Source organism: Stomoxys calcitrans, chromosome 5, assembly GCF_963082655.1.
Source record: "Stomoxys calcitrans chromosome 5, idStoCalc2.1, whole genome shotgun sequence".
NCBI classification, from domain to species: Eukaryota; Metazoa; Arthropoda; class Insecta; order Diptera; family Muscidae; genus Stomoxys; species Stomoxys calcitrans.
This window is the reverse complement of record NC_081556.1, coordinates 91,265,401-91,285,691: the sequence shown is the minus strand read 5'-3', so window position 1 is coordinate 91,285,691 and position 20,291 is coordinate 91,265,401. Positions and strand designations below refer to the sequence as shown.

General features: G+C 38.6%; 1 protein-coding gene across 1 annotated transcript; it reads left to right on the top strand.

Annotated features, from left to right (window-relative positions):
* Positions 1–2,191: 2,191 nt before the first annotated feature.
* On the top strand, positions 2,192–15,438 carry LOC106091876 (ATP-binding cassette sub-family G member 1). Its single transcript, XM_013258563.1, has 7 exons — positions 2,192–2,267; positions 2,347–2,461; positions 7,041–7,376; positions 7,454–7,692; positions 7,755–8,017; positions 14,857–15,113; positions 15,185–15,438. The coding sequence occupies exons 1-6, from the start codon at positions 2,210–2,212 to the stop codon at positions 14,875–14,877; spliced, it is 1,032 nt and encodes a 343-aa protein (XP_013114017.1). The 5' UTR covers positions 2,192–2,209; the 3' UTR covers positions 14,878–15,113; positions 15,185–15,438.
* Positions 15,439–20,291: the final 4,853 nt, after the last annotated feature.

Below are 20,291 nucleotides of genomic sequence, written 5' to 3'. Positions count from 1 at the left end.
GTCTTAGGCCCCTAAAAGCCACATTTATTTTCCGATTTTGCCAAAATTTGGAAAAGTGAGTTGTGTTGGGCTTCTCGACATCTTTCTGCAATATGGACAGATCGTTCCAGATTTGGATATAGCTGCCATATAGACCGATCTCTCGATTTAGGGTCTTGCGCCCATAAAACGCGCATTTATTGTCTGATTTCGTCGAAACTTGTGACAGTGAGTTGTGTTAGCGTCTTCGATATCTTTCTGCAATTTGGCTTAGATCGGTCTAGATTTGGTTATAGCTGCCATATAGACCGATCTCTCGATTTAAGGTTCTAGACCCATAAAAGGCGCATTTATTGTCTAATGTCGCTGAAATTTAGAACAGTGAGTTGTGTTAGGCTCCTCGATATCTTTTTGCAATATGGCCCAGATCGGTCAAGATTTGGATATAGCTGCCATATTGACCGATCTCTCTATATAAGGTTTTTGGGCCCATAAAAGGCGCATTTATTATCCGATTTGTATTAGGCCAGTCGACATCCGTCTTCAATTTGGCCCAGATCGGTCCAAAATTGGATATAGCTGCCATATAGCCTATAAAACGCGCATTTATTGTCCGATGTCGTTGAAATTTGGGACAGTGAGTTGCGTTAGGTTCTTCGCCAACTTTCTGCAATTTGGCCCAGATCGGTCCGTATTTGGATATAAAGGGTGATTTTTTTGAGGTTAGGATTTTCATGCATTAGTATTTGACAGATCACGTGGGATTTCAGACATGGTGTCAAAGAGAAAGATGCTCAGTATGCTTTGACATTTCATCATGAATAGACTTACTAACGAGCAACGCTTGCAAATCATTGAATTTTATTACCAAAATCAGTGTTCGGTTCGAAATGTGTTAAAATTTTGACAAATTTTGTTCAGCGATGAGGCTCATTTCTGGTTGAATGGCTACGTAAATAAGCAAAATTGCCGCATTTGGAGTGAAGAGCAACCAGAAGCCGTTCAAGAACTGCCCATGCATCCCGAAAAATGCACTGTTTGGTGTGGTTTTACGCTGGTGGAATCATTGGACCGTATTTTTTCAAAGATGCTGTTGGACGCAACGTTACGGTGAATGAACACATTTCGAACCGAACACTGATTTTGGTAATAAAATTCAATGATTTGCAAGCGTTGCTCGTTAGTAAGTCTATTCATGATGAAATGTCAAAGCATACTGAGCATCTTTCTCTTTGACACCATGTCTGAAATCCCACGTGATCTGTCAAATACTAATGCATGAAAATCCTAACCTCAAAAAAATCACCCTTTAGCTGCCGTATAGACCGATCTTTCGATGTAAGGTTTTGGGCCCATAAAAGGCGCATTTATTGTCCGATTTCGCCGAAATTTTGGACAGTGAGTTGTGTTAAGTCCTACGACAGCCCTCTTCAATTTGGCCCAGATCGGTTCAGATTTGGATATAGCTGCCATACAGACCAAACTCTCGATTTAAAGCCTTGGCCCCATTAAAAGCACATTTAAAATCCGAGTTCGCTGAAATTTGACACAGTGACTTATGTTAGGCTTTTCGATATCCGTATCGTATATGGATCACATCGGTCTATATTTGAATATGGCTACCAAAAAGACTCATATTTTGTTCTACCTCTCAATATTCGTGTCGAATTTGGTCCAAATTGGATCATATTTCTAAAAAGCTGCTATGGGGGCATGAATTATGCATTTTCCCCGAATTATGACGAAAGGTGGTTTACATATATACACGAGGTCGTGGGCATCCAATGTTCGGCCCGGCCGAACTTAATGCCTTTTTACTTGTTTTAGTTTCTTTTAAGAAGTTTTGTTTGCCTTAGTACTCTTCTCTCTAATGCCTCGATGTGAAAGGCCTAACAAATTCTGCCACCGGAAAGCTACGCACTGACCAAAGGTGTATATTTTGTATGTATGTAAGTGCGTATACAAATTAGAGTTTAGCTAATTCAAGGGAACAATGAGTGTACTGCGTTCTCCGAAACAGAATTTTCACAACAAAATGGTCATAATAGTTTGATAGCGTTCACAACTTAACTTAAAAACAATTTGCCCAAAACATTTTGAAGTGAAACTGCAGTTCGTGTCTTAAGCTTTCGACGCATTAGTTTGAATTTGTGTTTTTGCGTGGTCAGAACAGGTGAACGCGTTTCTACTATCATCGCCCATTATTATTCGAATCACGCTGCCCACGAATATGGGGATTAATATAAAATTTGCAAATGTGAATTATCGCGTGCAAGACGGAAAACAGAGTAAATTTGTTTGGTCTAACGGATGTTCCCCAGTGAATTATTTTCAAAATTATTGTTTCTCTTTACAAAAAATCTATAGCTAAAATACTTTTGAATGACATAAGTGGTGAATTTCGAGCAGGAGAATTATCGGCAGTAATAGGTCCATCGGGATGTGGCAAAACAACTCTTTTGAATCTCTTAGCAGGCTATGGGTAGGTAAAACTGTTGGCTGTACAAAGAGAAACATTAAAAAAAAAAAAAACACATTTGTGAGGGCGATAACAAAAACACCCAAATAATAATTGTTTACCAGATATAATTAGGAGGCGTCATCAGACTTGACCTGTGCCAAAATTGAGAAATCTATATATATATAAGAAGTAAGATAGTGCTAAGTTCGGCCGGGCCGAATCTTATATACCTCCCACCAAGGATCGCATTGGTCGAGTTCTATGCGCGCTATTTCTTTTTAGGCAAACAAAGAATAATGAATAAGAACTGTTATGCTATTGGAGCTATATCAAGTTATAGTCCGATTCGGACCATAAATGAATTGAATGCTGAACATTGTAGAAGTTATTGCGCCTTGTAGGGGCACAAGAAGCATAATCAGTTTATTTGAAAACTGTTTCAAGCTTTAGATCGATTCAGACCATATTGAACACGTATGTTGAAGGTCATGGGAGAAGCCATTGTACAAAATTTCTGCCAAATCGGATGAGAATTGTGCCCACTAGAGGCTCAAGAAGTCAAGATCCCAGATCGGTTTATATGGCCGCAATGTACCGATGTACCGATGTATACCATACTTAGCACAGTTGTTGAAAGCCATAACAAAACATCTCATGCAAAATTTCAGCCAAATCTGATAACAACTCCGCCCTCTAGCAGCTCAAGAATTCCAGATCCAAAATCGGTTTTTATAGCTGCTATACCAAGTTATGAACCGATTTGAATCATACTCAGCACAGTTGTTGGAAGCAATACCAAAACACCACGTGCAAAATTACAGCAAAATTGGATAAGAATTGCGCCCTCTAAAAGCTGAAGAGTCAAGGCCCCAGATCGGTTTATATGGCAGCTGTATCAGGTTATGTAACGATTTGAACCATACATAGATAGCACAGTTGTTGAAAGTCATAATAAAACATCTCATGCAAATTTTATCCAAATCGGATATGAATTGCGCCCTCTAGGGGCTCAAGAAGTCAAGATCCAAGATCGGTTTTTATGTCAGCTATATCAAAACATGGACCGATACTTACGACCATGGAATGGTGGCATACTTATCTAGTCATTCCGTTTGTAACACCACGAAATATTTATCTGCCACCCCATAATGTGAATATATTCTGGATCGTCTCGACATTCTGAGTCGATCTAGCAATGTCCGTCTCTCGAAATCACGATAGCGGTCGAACGCAAGGCTGGCCGCTTGAAATTATGCACAGATACTTTTTATTGATGTAGGTCGTTGGAGATTGTAAATGAGCCATATCGGTTAGATTTGGATATAGCACCCATATAAATCGATTTCCGGATTTGACTTCTTGAGCCCCTTGATGTAGGTCGTTGGAGATTGTAAATGGGCCATATCGGGTTAGCTGTAGATATAGCTCCCATAAAAATCGATCTCCGGATTTGACTTCTTGAGCCCCTTGAAACCACAATTTATGTCCAATTTGGCTGAAAGTATGCATGTAGTGTTTTCTTATTCAAACTTCCATAACTGTATCAAGTATGTTCCAAATCGGTCAATAACCTGATGTAGGACCCATATAAACCGATCTCCTGATTTGATTTCTTGAATCCTCAATTTTCATTCGATTTGGGCGAAATTGTGCATGTGGTATTCTGTTATGACTTCCAACAACTGTATCAAGTACGGTCCAAATCGGTCTTTAACCTGATATAGATTCTATATTAAACGATCTTCCGATTTGACTTCTTGAGCCCTTATAAACCGCAATATTTTTCCAATTTGGCTGCAATTTTGCTTCGGTGTTTTGTTACGACTTCCAACAACTGTGTCAAGTACGGTCCAAATAAGTCTATAGCCTGATATAGCTTTTGTGGAATAAAGTTATGCCCTTCAACTTAAATTAGTTTGTATACATTTTTAGCAGAATCCATTGTGTTAGGTTCCCATGATTCGGCCTGGTCGAACTTAGCATGCTTTGACTTGTTATCCCACCACCGACGAATGGGGGTATATTCATTCTGTCATTCCGTTTGCAACACATCGAAATATCTAATTCCGACACTGTAAAGTATATAGATTCTCGATCGTCGTAAAAGTCTAAGACGATCTAGCCGTCTGTCCGTCCATCTGCCTGTCTGTCTGTTGAAATCACGCTACAGCCTTTAAAAGCAAATATATTGAGCTGAAACTTTGCACAGACTCTTATTTGGTCCATAGGCAGGTTAAGCTCTAGGGTGGCGATATAGCCATATATACCTATATCTTGATATATACCTATCCTGTGTTAGGAAAATCGACATCCTTATTCAATTTGGCCCCGATCGGTCCACATTTGGATATAACAGCCATATAGATCGATCTCTCGATATAAGGTTTTGTGCCCATAAAAGGCGTATTTATTATCCTTTTTTTTCCAAAATTTGGGACAGTGAGTTGTGTTGGCCCAATTGACATCCTTCATTAATTTGGCTCCGATCGGTCCAAGCAAATGATCATTTGATTGCAATATTACTGCAAATCGGACGAACATATAGTAGGAGTTGTATCTACATTTGAACTGATTTCGAGAAAAGTCAGATATTGTGGTAGTCGTCGATGAAAGCTTTGGGTAAAATTTTGGCAAGATTCATCAAAAAATACACTTGCAGTGGCCGCTGCAGTGAAAATCGGGCGATATACAAATATGGCAGCTATATCTAAATCTACACCGAATTCTATCAGTAATGTCGAAAGTCATAGGAAAATCCTCCCTGCTGAATTTTGAGAGAACCGGCTAACAAATCAGCACTTTATTGCACTATTTCTCAAAATCGATCGAACATATATATGGTAGCTATATCTAAATCTGTCGTCTAGGAAAGCGTTGTACAAAATGTTGGGAAGATTGGTCAGTAAATGCGCTTAAAGTGGCTCTAGGAGTAAAAATCGGGCGACATATATTGGGTTGCCCAAAAAGTAATTGCGGATTTTTCATGTAGTCGGCGTTGACAAATTTTTTCACAGCTTGTGACTCTGTAATTGCATTCTTTCTTCTGTCAGCTATCGGCTGTCACTTTTAGCTTGCTTTAGAAAAAAGTGTAAAAAAAGTATATTTAATTAAATTTCATTCTAAGTTTTATTAAAAATGCATTTACTTTCTTTTAAAAAATCCGCAATTACTTTTTTGGGCAACCCAATATATATATGAGAGCTATATCTAAATCTGAACCGATTTTCAGTAATGTCGAGAGTCAAGAGAGAGTCTTTCCTAACAAATTTCAAAAGAATCGCTTAACAAATGACCATTTTATTGCATTATTACTGCAAATCGGACAAACATATAAATGGGATCTATATCCAAATCTGAACCGATTTCTATGAAATTCACTTGTAATTTCGGGAGTCATAAGAAAATCCTTCCTGCCACATTTCGAGAGAATCGGCTAACAAATGACCATTTTATTGAAGTATTACTACAAATCGGACGAACATATATATGGGAGATATATCCAAATCTGAACCGATTTTTTCCAATTTCAATAGGCTTCGTCTCTTGGCCGAAAAACATGCCCATACCTAATTTGAAGACGATCGGATGAAAATTGCGACCTGTAGTTTGTACACAATTTAATATGGATAGACGGACAGACAGACAGACGGACATAGCTAAATCGAATCAGAAAGTGATTCTGAGTCGATCGGTATGCTTTTCAATGGGTCGATCTCTCTTCCTTTTGGGTGTTACAAGCTAATTTACTAAGTTATAATACCCTGTACCACAGTAGTGGTGTAGGGTATAAATATCGAACGTTGAGATTATCGATAGTTTGCCAGCTCTAAGATATAGTCCAATGATTTTTTCCACTTGTGCTCACTGACCAATTTGGTAATCTCATGGAGGTTGCACCTTGCGCTGTAGAGCATTCTCCTCTGTACCGAGAAAAGGATCACTTGGTCGTCACTAGTATATTTTCTATGTGCATATTTCTCTGTTTGGTAGGATCAACTCCGTCTTGTGTATTGCCAATTGCAAACCGCAAGACTCCCGCCAGTCCTTTGCTTTAAGCTTCAACTGCCGAAGTTTGCGCTCCATCCTTTTCGTGTCACTTACCGCGTTGATTGCAGCTATGTCGTCTGCTTATCATACCAGAAAGGTTCCGTCGGGCATCTCTGTTTGCAGTATCGCATCAAAACTACGTTTCCAGAATAGCGACATTCTATCAAGTGAATATGAATTCGCCTCTTCTGATGGGCAGAGGACTTCATATTGGGAGCCTTTAAGAATTATAAGTCAGCAATCTCTTGTTGTTTTGCAACCACATACTTCCATGTAGGGTAGCGGTCATTCGCATGCCCATTTGCCATTTGCTGGGGGAACGATCAGTACTATTTTATGTAGGTAGCTTTTCATCCTCCTCGTCACATACGCCAGCATATTTAAACCCTCTCTGAGGATTTGAAGATGATAGCATAGATTTAAAAATATTAGTATAGCTATATTGAAATTTTGATTCAATGCTTCAAAATTTTTACCTTGGTTCTAAGAAAAAATATGTTTGGAAATAATTGAAAATATTGTTTGCATTAACTAATAATTTTCTGCGTTACAGCATTCAAACGAACTCCGGATGTGTATACATCAATGATAAACCTCAAAATGCAAAAGAATTTGGTCAGAAGTCACGTTATGTTTTGCAGCATGATGATATTAGTCCACATTTTACTGTTTGGGAAACCATGATGTTTGCTTCGAACTTTAAATTGTCTCACCGCTGCAGTAGGGCACAAAAGGAGAAGGTGATTTATGAAAATTTAGAAAAGTTTCATATGAGCGGCAAGATTAACAGCATTATGACTAAACTATCAGGCGGTGAAAGAAAACGCATCTCCATTGCAATGGAAGTGATGGACAATCCACCAATTTTATTTCTGGATGAGCCTATTACGTAAGTTGAGATATGTATCTTATTTGGCAAGTGCGTAAAGAAAAAATGTCTATTCTTCTTTTTTACATATTTTTTAGAGGTTTAGATGAGTTCTCTGCCACTCAGTGCCTAAGGATTTTGAAACAATTGGCCAATTGTGGTCATACCATCGTTTGTTCTCTGCATTGCCCCTCGGCCAGATTATTGCAAATGGTGAACAAAGTGTACGCCATGGCCAATGGCGAATGTATATACCAGGGAAGAGTGGATAACATAGTGCCCTTTTTGAATGATCTCAATTTAAACTGTCCCTTGACGCACAATCCCACGGATTTCAGTATGTTTTGTTGGACTGTACAAGAGAGAGGTGACATTTTAACGAATTTTTATATCTTGCAGTAATCGAAGTTGCTACAAAATCCTATGGGGAATATCAACGGATTATGGTTGACAAAATAAGCAATGGCCATATATATGAATGGTTACCCAAAAAGTCATTGGATTTAGGCATAATCGATGTGAGAAAAGTTGAAATACTTCACTTAAATGACAATATGCAATTATCACCCTCGTCACTAGAGTTGTCAGAGGAAATGCTGCCATGGTTTAAGGAGTATAATATTCTATTTATTCGTTTTATGCAACAAATGTGGAGGGATATGGTAAGTTTTCAAAACCCACCACCATAGATAAGGGAATAATAATTTTGTCATTCCGTCTGTAAAGCCTCGAAATATTGAACTACGACCCTATAAAGCATATATATTTTGATCGCTCCTGCGCTCATCTGTATAATTTATGATAACGGTCTGAAATTCGGACCAGATACTTATTTTCGATGTAGGACTTTGAAGATTGAATATCGGTTCACGCGATTTGATTTTTTAGGTTTCTAGAAGCTTAATCCCAAGCATCCCTCAATACTCACACTGATTATTGTTTAGATAGCACTATAAATATATATAGAACCATCGATATAAATTCCAGGAGGGCATCCCGGTGGACCGCTTTGCTACCTCGGTTTTTAGTGTAGGACTTCTAAAATTTAATAATTACGTAATTGGGGTTCGAATCCTGGCGAGATCATCAGAAAAAAATTTCCAGCGGTGGTTTTCCCCTTCTAATGCTGGCGGCATTTGTGAGGTACTATGCCATGTAAAAACTTTTCTCCAAAAAGGTGTCGAACGCCGTTCGGACTCTGCTATAAAAAGGAGTTCCCTTATCACTGAGTTTAAAACTTGAATGTTCATGCATAAATTTCCATTCGCAAGCTTAATTTGTAAAGAAAGTACCATTTTGTACGTTCTAGTACCTAACTGTACGATTTTGAAAAAAGTTTTCTAGTCGGCGAAAATTTATAGTCAAGGTGTAGCTGTATCCCAATTTTGAGAGCTTAATATCACTCTATAAAGAAAGTACCATTTTGCATATTTTGGTACCTGATTCTTCTAGACGTCCAATATTTACTGTCAAGGAGTAACCGTATCCTAATTTTAGTGCTTTGGCTCAATTCGTAAAGAATATATCATTTTGTACCTAAATGTACGATTTTGAATAACCTTGGTGTCATCCAAAATTTATAGTCAAGGTGCATTTGTATCCCGATTTTGGGAGCTTTAAATCATTCCGTTAAGAATGATTTAAAGCTAAATATAGGAATAACGAAAATCTTCTAGTTGCCCAATATATTCTTTCAAGGTTCCAATTATACCACAATTAGTACATTTTCTTCCACATGTCATATTTTTGTCAAGACTGCTATAATATTTGTCAAATTGCTTAATTATAGCAGTCCCCGTTAACTGTAGGAGCAGACAAGCTATTGTATTTCGTACTATTTTTAACATTTTGGTACCAAAGTGCAAGAATTTTGAATGGATTATTTACTCACCTGTCATATTTTTTCTAGTTGTACCTGCATGCCAAATTTCAGACCTCTAGTTCCATCTGTAAAGAAAGTACCAAATGGTATCAATTTTGGCAACAAAATGTATGAATTTTGAATAGATAACTTAGTCACCCATAATATATTTTCTAAGTGTACCACCATGCCAAATTCAGATCTCTAACTCTATCTGTAATGAAAGTATCATTTGGTGGTAATTTTCCATTTTTATACCCACTACCATAGGGTGGGGTATACTAATCTAGTCATTCCGTTTGTAACACCTCGAAATATTGATCTAGGACCCCATAAAGTATATATATTCTTGATTGTCTCAATATTCTGAGTCGAACAAGACATGTCCGTCCGTCTGTAAAAATCACCAAAGCGGTCGAAGGCGCAAAGCTAGCCGCTTGAAATTTTGCACAGGTACCTAATTTGATGTAGGTCATTGGGGATTGCAAATGGGCTTTATCGGTTTAGATTTGGATATAGCTTCCATTTAAACCGATCTCCCGATTTGACTTCTTGAGCCCCTGGAAGCCTCAATTTTTTATCCGATTTGGCTGACATTTTGCACATAGTGTTCCGTTATGACTTCAAACAACTGTGCCAAGTACACTCTGAATCGGTCTATAACCAGATATAGCTCCCATATTTTAGCAGAACCCATGGTGGTGCGTCCTCAAGATTCGACCGGCTTTAACTTGTTTCTTTTCACTCTCATCCTTTTGCACAGAATGACTTTATCATCTATCATTTCTATCCACCTCTCCTGTACAAAGTCTACCTATTTCGTACGCTTTTGGTACTTTTTTAGTACATAAATGTACATATTTCCAAAAACTCTTAAAGCCACATAATTAAGATTGTCATAGTGTACCTAAGTTCCAAAACTCAGAGCTCTAGTTCAATTAACAAAGAAAGTACCAATTGTGGTACTAAACGTACTATTTTTACCACTTCAGGCACCATATTTTTTCGAGATGCTTTTTAATTTGTGCCCAAGAATATAATTTTAGCCTTTCTGTTCACGCTGGGCAAATATGTACCATTTCGTACATTTTGGTACTTTTTGGTACGAATATCACCAAATCCAGCCTTATTCATACCTATGACCCAAGACCAACATTCGTGCAAAATTTCGATTCTAGCTTTAGTCCTTTGAGTTGGTCGGTGATCAGTCAGTTAGTCACGAACCTCTTTTATATATTGATGCATTTTTCTGAATTTTATGAGTTTTTTTAACCTTCATATAGCTCTTAAAAAAATCACCCTTCACATATATGAGTCCATGTTTAGCAGAATCCATGGTGGTGGATATCCAAAGTTCAGTCCTTGTAAATTTTACGTTCTCTTTTTATACCCACCACCATAGGATGGGAAGCGACCGTATCGCATAGGTTAGCATATTCGTCTATGATGCTGAATGGCATGGATCGAATCCTGGCGAGAACATAAAAAAAAAATTCAGCGGTGGTTATCCCTTCCTAATGCTGGCTACATTAGTGAGGTACTTTGCCATGTAAGAACTTTTCCCCAAAGAGGTGGCACACTGCGGCTCGTCGTTCTGACTCGGCTATAAAAATGTCCCTTATCATTGAATCGGACAACACTCCGTGATATGTGAGAATTTGCTTTTGTTCCTTAATGGAATGTTCATGGGCAAATTTGCATTTGGTCTGTAGGATGTGGGCTTAATATTGTCATTCCATTTGTAACACATCGAAATATTGTCCTGGGCCCCATCAAGTATATATATTTTTGATAGTCGTGACATTCTAAGTCGATCTCGCCATGTCCGTCTTTCCGTCTGTGGAAACCACGATAACGTCGAACGAATAAAGATATCCGCTTGAAATGCACACATACTTCTTATTGATGTAGGTCGTTGGGAATTGCAAATGGGCCATATCGCTTCAGATTTAAATATAACCCCCATATATAAGGAAGCCTAAACTTTTATCCGATTGTGCTGAAATGTTGCGAATGGTGTTCTGTTACGACTTTCAACGGTCCAAGTCGATGTCTTAACTGATATATAGCTCCTATAAAAACCGATCCCCCAATTTTACTTTTTAATCCCCTGAAGCCACAATTGTTGGCCGATTTGGCTAAAGTTTTGCACTTAGTGTTTTGTTTTGGCTTCCAACATCCGTGGTTACCATTGTCCGAATCAGTCTATAATCCGACTTCCATATAAACCGATATCGCTATTAACCTTATACTGTTCTTAGCTTAAATTTTTGTCAGGTTTGGCGGAAATTTGTAATGTAAAAATTATGCCCCTCAACTAAGTTAAACTTGTATAAATTTTTAGCAGAATCCATGGTGGTGGGTTCCCAATATTCGGCCACATTTTTACTTGTTGAATTTTTTCTTTTATTGTAGACCAATGTCAAATTGAGAATAGCCGCTTATATTGTATGTTGCACGCTAGGTGGTCTAAATTTTATTGAAATTGGTCGGAATGCTGAATATGCCATTTATTATTATCCATTGGCTCTAGCAATAATGCTTTTATTCGGCTTTTTGGGCATGGTTCCCATAATAGCAAATGGTTAGTATATATTGAAGTGTGGTTTCTGTATAAGGCTCTTTAAGTGTTGAACATTGTTTCAGAATCATCAACATTCAATTTAATGAATTTATAATAACCGCCACCATAGGATGCGTGTGATGGATGGATGGATGGGTTCTTCTCTTTACTTTTCTCCCTATACCTCTCCTTTATATGCCGGCAGCGGTCGATTCTATCTTTAGTCGCTCGTAGAAAATGTCCTTTGTCTGCTCGTCCTTGTCTTCCTTCGGGACATGGGCACAAATAAGGCTGATGTTGAAGAATTTGGCATTTATGGGAATTGTGAGCAGCCTCTCATCGAGACTGGGTGTTCCAGTCTCCGACTAACCACAAATCCACAGCCAAATTCATGCCTCTTCTCATGACGCCTGTATTATACTTCGTCACCGTAGTATTATACTTCGTCACCGCGATAGCACATAGTATTTTGTTATGACTTCCAACAACTGTGCTAAGTGCGGTCCGAATCGGTCTATATCCTGATATAGCTCCCAAGTAAACCGTTCTTCCGATTTGACATCTTCAGTCCTTAAAACCTGTAATTTTTTTCCAATTTAGCTACAATTTTGCACATAGTGTTTCGTTATGAATTCCAACAACGGTCTATAACCTGGTATAACTCCCATATAAACCGGTCTCTAGATTATCCTTATTCGGTTTCCAGAAGCTTTAATTTTTGCTGGTTTGACAGAATATAGGTATGTAGAATACATTTTGCCCTTCAACAAAATTTTTTTTTTACAAATTTTTACCAGAATCCATGGTGGTGGGTTCCCAAGATTCGAACCGGCCGATCTTAGCACGCTTTTACTTGTTAATATTCTTCTGTTTCTCTGAGTAATTCTTATAGTTTTTAGGGTGCGTGTTACTCGCCCAGCGCCCCAACCGCAATTGTTATGTGAGGTCGTACATGTATCCCTTGGAGTCACGAGCCGCTTGCTCCATGATCCCTAACCTGGGAACAGACGCTGATGTTGAACATTTGTTATTTGAAGGCGCTCATAACCCGCCTTGTCATTTTGAGTATCATTTACAGTCAGTAGTTAAGTAAGAGTCAGTGCCACCTGACCCCTCACTGAGACTCTCCTATCGAAATCGGTGACTGAACGCGGCCGCCTTTGCAGATACTCCGCATAAATGTGAAGCTTTCCACTATCCGCATTCTGTGAATTCGTCCGGCAGCTTTCAGCTAAGGTTCCCATGATAACAAAGAACACCACACAAGTCGGTGCTCAATGTTACAGCCCGTGTGGTGGTTTCAGTTATCTCGTGTCGGCCGGGTTTGATTGCTATCATTGAACTATAATTTGATACAGCTCCCATATAGGCTGATTTTACTTGTTGTACTTCTTGAGCCTAAAGAGGGCGCAATGCTTGTATCAACAGGAAGTATGGCCCGAATCGGTACATTACCTCATCTAGCTCCTTGGGCATATTGATTTTTAACAGGAAGCCATTCTCATCCGAAGATGTAAACAAGTAAAAAGGCTTTAAGTTCGAGCGGGCCGAACTTTGGATACCAACCACCTCGCGTATATAAACTGCCTTTCGTCACAATCCGGTGAAAATTTGATAACTTATGCACTCAAATTCGCCACCGACATTGAGTGGCCTAATAAATATAACTCACTGTTCAATTTTGTAGAACAAACTACTAGTCTTTTTAGCAGCTATATCCAAATATAAACCGATCTGAACCATTCAGGACACGGATGTCGAGAAGCCTCACATAAGTCACTGCGTCAAATTTCAATGAAATCGGATAATAAACGCGCTTTTTATAGGGCCAAGACTTAAAATCGAGAGATCATTCCATATGGCACCTATAACCAAATCTGGACCGATATGGACTAAATTAAACAAGGATAAAATAATCATCCTATTGTATTATAATTCTACTACTATATCCGTAATTATATCTTAATAGGGTCTGGTCTCGATCATATTTTATTCAGGTACCGAAAACACATATACAAGTAAAATTTTCAGACAATATATCTGCTTTTTATGGCATTAAGACCCTAAAATGAAAGACCGGTCTATATGGCAGATATATGTATATAAAGTCCAATCTAAACCATATTAAAATCGGATACCGGGAGGCTCAAAATCTCACTGTTTAAAATTGCAGCGAAATCGGGTAATAAATAAAGCTTTTATGGACTACAAATCCCTTATCGCCAGATCGGTCTATATGACAGCTATATCTAAATAATGTCGGATCTGAACCATATTTAGGTCCTATGTTGGGAGATCCTACTCACTGTTTAAAATTTCAGCAAAATCGGATAAAAACTAAAGCTTTGTTGGGCTTCAGATCCTTTATCGGGAGATCGTTCTATATGACAGCTATATCCAAATATATTCCGATCTAAACCATGTTTAGGTCAGATATCGGGAGGCTTTAAATAACTTACTGTTTCAATTTTCAGCGAAATCGGGTAATAAATAAAGCTTTTATGGACTTCAGGCCCATTATCGGCAGATCGGTCCATATGGCAGCTATATCTAAATATAGTCTGATCTATGCCATATTTGGGTCAGATGTTGGAAGGCCTAAAAATACTCACTGTTTCAAATTTCAGCGGAATCGGACAAAATATAGAGCATCTATGGGCAGATCGGTCTATATAACAGCTATGTCCAAATATAGTCCGTTGGGCCCGTTCAAGAACTTAACCTACATGCATCAAAAAGGCGTATCTGTTCCAAATTTCAATTCAATATCTCAATTTTTTTCTTTCATACCCACCACCATAGGACGTGGGGGGAGGTTTACTAATCTAATTCCATTTGTAATATCTCGTAATATTGATCTGCGACCCATTCAAAGAAATATATATTTTTAATCATCTTGACATTATAAGTCCATGTAGCCATGTCTGACCATCCCTCCGTCTGTCGGAATCACGAAAAAGGTCGAAAGAATATATATAATCGCTTGAAATTTTGCACAAATTTAGGTCATTGGAGATTGCAAAAGGGGCATGTCACTTCAGGTGTGAATAATGCGGTTTTCTTATTTTTATTTCCAGTTCCCCGAGAAATGGAAGTAATGCGAAGAGAGCATTTTAATCGTTGGTACCGCTTGAGTTCCTACTTTATGGCTATGCTGACTTCCCAGTTACCTCTATTGTGTCCAATGTCCATAATTGGTTCTGCTTTATTGTATTTTATAACCGGACAACCCATGGAGCTGTATCGTTTTACTTTGTTTTCTCTAACCATACTTCTTGTTTCATTAATGGCAGCCAGTTTTGGTCTACTTTTGGGCGTCAGTTTCAAAAGTCTGGTAAGAAACTCAAAAAAATTGAAATAATTTAAATCTTGTTAAGTTAATTTCTTTTTTTAATACTATTGTAGTATGCTCTATTTGCTGGTCCAATATTTATACTTATCATGTCTATATTTGGACATCAACGCGCGTGTGGGACAGACTTATCAACTCTACAAGAATTTGTGATTGTCATCAGCTATATGACCTACGCCATAGAGGGGGTTATGTTCTCATTACTTGATAACGATCGTGCCAATCTTCCCTGCCCTTCTGCCGAGTTGTTTTGCTTAACCACCAAACCAAAATTTGTTCTAAAATTACTTGGATATAACAATATGAATTTTATGCACTGTGTTCTGGTATTAAGCGGTTTGACTATATTTTTTACATTAATGGCATATGTGGTATTAAAAATACGTTTAAATTTTAGAAGGAAGTCAAAAAAGTGATATTTTTCCTATGCAAAAACAAATTATACACAAATATATTTTTTTTTGTTTTTACATATGGAATCCTGGTTCAGCCAATGTTTTTGGAATTTTGTCGCAAATTTAGTGTAATCGAAATGTTATCAGTTGACCTTTTGTTTTCAGTATCTGTGTTTGCGTCAAAAATATACGAGTACAGTGGCATCTTCACAACTGATGGGTGGTGTTTTATTCATCTTTAAGAAGAATTTGGGACACGAATTGTATGAGACTATTTTACACTCTTTCCAATGTGTTGATAGAGTTGATGTAGTTGATAGCTTATAAATATATATGTCGTAACCAGTGTTGTCACTCAAGAAAATTATTTCGTAACAAAATTTAAGAAAAATCCTACCAAACGCGACCAAAACCAACCAAAAGTTCTACAAGCCAAAAATGCAACCTAGACCAGATCGTCTTAATATTCATAGAGAATCTAGCCATGTCCCTCCGACTGTCTGTTGAAATCACATTATCCTATATATAAAATTCAATTTGTGTTTGTTTGTTTGTTTGTTTGTTCCGTATAGACTCAAAAACGGCTGAACCGATTACCTTGAAATTTTCACAGCTATATAATTTTTTGATATCGGGTGGGGGCGGACCCTTCCCTTACCCCAAAAATACTACCCAAAAATAAATGTGGACCGATCGGGACAATATAAGATTCAAAGAGTAGAACACAATTTCATAATAAAAGCTAGGTCCAAGTACCTTGGGGGGGCCGCCCCAACCCCAAAACCCCTTAAAATAGGTTTATTTGACAATCATGACAATATGGGACTCAAATGAAAGGTATTCGGGAGTAGATTATGAATATGGTCAGGAAGTAGGAATAGGCTTTATAATTTATTGATAACGGAAAGGGGCGGACCCTCCACCGTTAGCCCAAAAACACCAGCAAAATCAAAAGTGGACCGATAGGGACAATATGGGTATCAAATGAAAAGTATGCGGGAGTAGATAACGAATCCGGCATACAAATTCATGTCGAAGTATTGGGGGTGACCCCACCCCCACAAAAGCGCCTAAAATGGGAACATTAGACAAACCCGGGACTCGGTTTGTTTGTTCCGTATAGACTGAAAACGGCAGAGCCGATTTTCTCGAAATGTTCGCATATTGTGTAGGTTGGTCTGGAAGGACACATAAGCTATATAATTTTTCGGTATCGGAAGGGGGTCAGTCCCCCTCCCCCTTATGCCAAAAACACAACCCAAAATCAGAAGTGGAGCGATCGGGACCATATAGGTATCAAATATAAGGTATTGGAGAGTAGAATACGAATATGGTATTAAAATTTGAGTCTATGTACCCATCGGACCGCCCCAACCCCAAAACTCCCCCTAACAGACATATTGGACATTCATTTCAATCTGGGGCTCAAATGAAAGGTATTCAGGAGTGGATTTCAAATCTGGCATACAAAATCAACTCGAAGTATAGGGGGTCATGGTACCCCTTAAAAACGCCATTAGACCCATTATGACTATATGATACTTGGCTGAGCCGATTTTCTTAAAAATTTCATAGATTAAGTACGTCTGGAAGGAAACATAGGCTATATAATTCTAAGATATCGGGTGTCGGCGGACCCTCCTCTTAAACCCAAATCCGAAGGTGGTTCGTTGGGCACAATAAAGGTACCAAATAAAAGGTATTGGAGACCAGAAAACGAATATGGTATTAAAATTTGGGTTCAAGTTTAAACTCTATGATAACGGACCCTTTTTTTATAGCCCAATAAAACGGCGTCCCGCAGTGTGACACCTCTTTGGCGAAATTTTTTTAAATGACCATGCATGTCATTGTAACTCGCAAATGTCGCCAACCACAGCTTTGTCTGATGTTCTCGCCGGAATTCCAATGCGTTCAGCGTAATGTCTACAATGGCACGAATTCAATATCCGCATTCAGGGCGGAGTGTCCCCACCCTAAAAAGATTTTGGAGAGTTAAAGAAGGCACAGCGGAGTGGGCCCGGTTCGGCTAGTAGCCCATAAAATATCGGCCATATTAAAAGATGGATATGGAAAGACGGAGGCCACAGTAGCGCAGAGGTTAGCATGTCCGCCTATGACGTTGAACGCACGGTTTCGAGTCCTGACGAGAACATTGGAAAAATATTTAGCAGTAGTGAGGTACTGTACCGTTTGGTATGTCTGCCGTGTAAAAACTTCTCCGCAAAGAGGCGTCGCCCTGCGGCACTCCGTTCGAACTCGGTTGTAAAAAGAAGACCCCTTATTATTGAGCTTAAACTTGATCATGAGACGTTTGCCCTTGTTCCTTAATGGAATGTTCATGGGCAAATTTGCATAGTTAAAGTTTATAAAAATTGTATTTTGCCCCGATTGCGATGAACAAGAGAGTCGGATAAAGCTGTCGCCAGATTCACTACCCGTATCCGCCGTTAAAGTGAGTTCCATTGTACCCCTCAGCATCCGAGTATGGGCCAGATATGTCCATAATTGTATGTAGCTGCCATATAGCTTGATCTTCCAACTGAAGGCAATCGCAATCCGAATTTTTACCCTGCAGTTGTAGTCAATATCAGAACTTATTCAAAATTTTCTCTGAAATTTTAAACAGTGAGACCCCTTTAACAGTAGTAGACCCAGGACGTCCAAGCCGAGTACGGGAGATATATAGTCTAGATCGATTTTGTTTGAAACTTCAAGCTAGAGGTCAAAGTGTAACTGAATAAATACACTGAAACGAAAGAAATGAAACAATTTTGAGCTATCCCCGGGGATTTTTTTCAATAATTTGAGTGGAAAAACTTACCAAAATTTGAGGTCAGCCTACCACCCTACGAAAAGAAAATTAACCTAAAAATTTTGGTGGGAACCTACCAAAAACGATAACACTGATCGAAACTGTCTTATATGTCTTTTTGAAAACGGATTCTCTTAAAAAAATTATGCTGGAGCCCAGATGATTGATACTTCTATCAAACCAGCAAAAATTTTAGATTTTAAGAACCGAACAAGGAAGAACGAGAGACCGGTTTACATGGGAGCTATATCGGGTTATTCAGAATGATTTAGACCGTAGTTGACACCGTTGTTAGAAGTCGTAACAGGAATTCGCATACAACATTTTAGCCTAATCGGGAGGATTGTAATGACCCAAGAAGTCAAATCGGGAGATCGGTTTATACGGGAGCTATTTCAGATTATAGACCGATTTAAACCGAACTTGCGGTTCGGAAGGGCTCAAAAAGTCAAATCAGGTTATTAACTGATTTGGACCGTACTTGGAATAGTTGTAGGAAGTCACAAGAGAACGCTATCTGTAAAATTTCAGTTAAATAGGACAAAAAATTGCGGCTTGTAAGGGCTCGAGAAGTTAAACCGGAAGATCGGTTTATATGGCAGCTATATCTAAATCTGAACCGATCCCCCTTACCCAATTTTCAAAAACACCAGATCTCGAAGATGGGTGGGTGATTTAAGAGAAATTGTGTTTGCACACTGTCAATAACCTAAAAACAAAAATTTGGTATCATAGGTTGGGGTGGGATGCCTCCTCTGAGTGCTTCCGACTCCCAAAACCCGCCAAACGGCTATATAGAGCAATCACTACAATATGGGTATCAAAATATAGGTATTTGAGAGTAGAAAACGAATGTGATATCCAACTGTGGCACTAAGCGTTTCATGGGTCACCCCATCCCCAGCAACCCCTCAAATCGGATTTATTTACCGACCATGGCAACATGGATCTTAAATGGAAGGTCCCAAAGGTGAAATTGACTTTCACCTTTGGACCTAGTCTTTGGGGGCCCACCCACCAACAGGAATTTTTTACTTTTCATTGCAATGCTGACCATTGCAATGTGAGATTTAAATAAAAGGTATTTAAGAGTAGAAAACCCCACAGGAAAATTGGAATACATTTTCAACTGAAATTAAGCAGAAATTTCCAAATTTAAATTTCTCCTCTCCTACATAGCATTATCGGTCGCAGCAGAGAGGGCCGGGCTCAGCTAGTTACAATATAAAATTGGTATTCTGCTGTCCTACATGTCCTTTTGAGGGGAATAACGTGACTCAGATACTGTCAGAGAACTTTCATTCAAGTGCCATATTGTCCCGATCATCCTACATGTTCTATTGGGGGGTTTTGTAGGAGGTGAGACGGTCCCTGAATTGTTGTCCCAAATATGTACTGTTAATGTCTTTTCATTTAAGTCCCATAGTGTTCCAATCAGTACCATAGTAGAAGTCATTGTGTAAAGTTTCAGCCAATTCGAAAAAGAATTACGCTCTTTAGGGGCTCAAGAAGTAAAATAGAGAGATCGGATTATATGGGAGCTGGTTCAGGCAATAGACCGATTCAGACCATATTTGACACGTATGCTGAAGTTCATGAGAGAAGCCGTTGTTCTAAATTTTAGCCAAATTGGTTAATATAACGCCCTCTAGAGCATCAAGAAGGGAAGATCCCAGATCGGTTTATATGACAGCTATATCAGGTTATGGACCGATTTGAACTACACTTAGCACAGTAGTTGGAAGTCATAACAAAACACGTCATGCAAAATTTCAGCCAAATCGGATAGGAATTACGCCCTCTAGAGGCTCAAGAAGTCAAGACCCAATATCGGTTTATATGGCACCTATATTAAACCATTCACCGATATGGCGAATTTACAATCCCAACCGACCTACACTAAGAACTATTTGTGCAAAATTTCAAGCGGCTAGCTTTATTCCTTCGAAA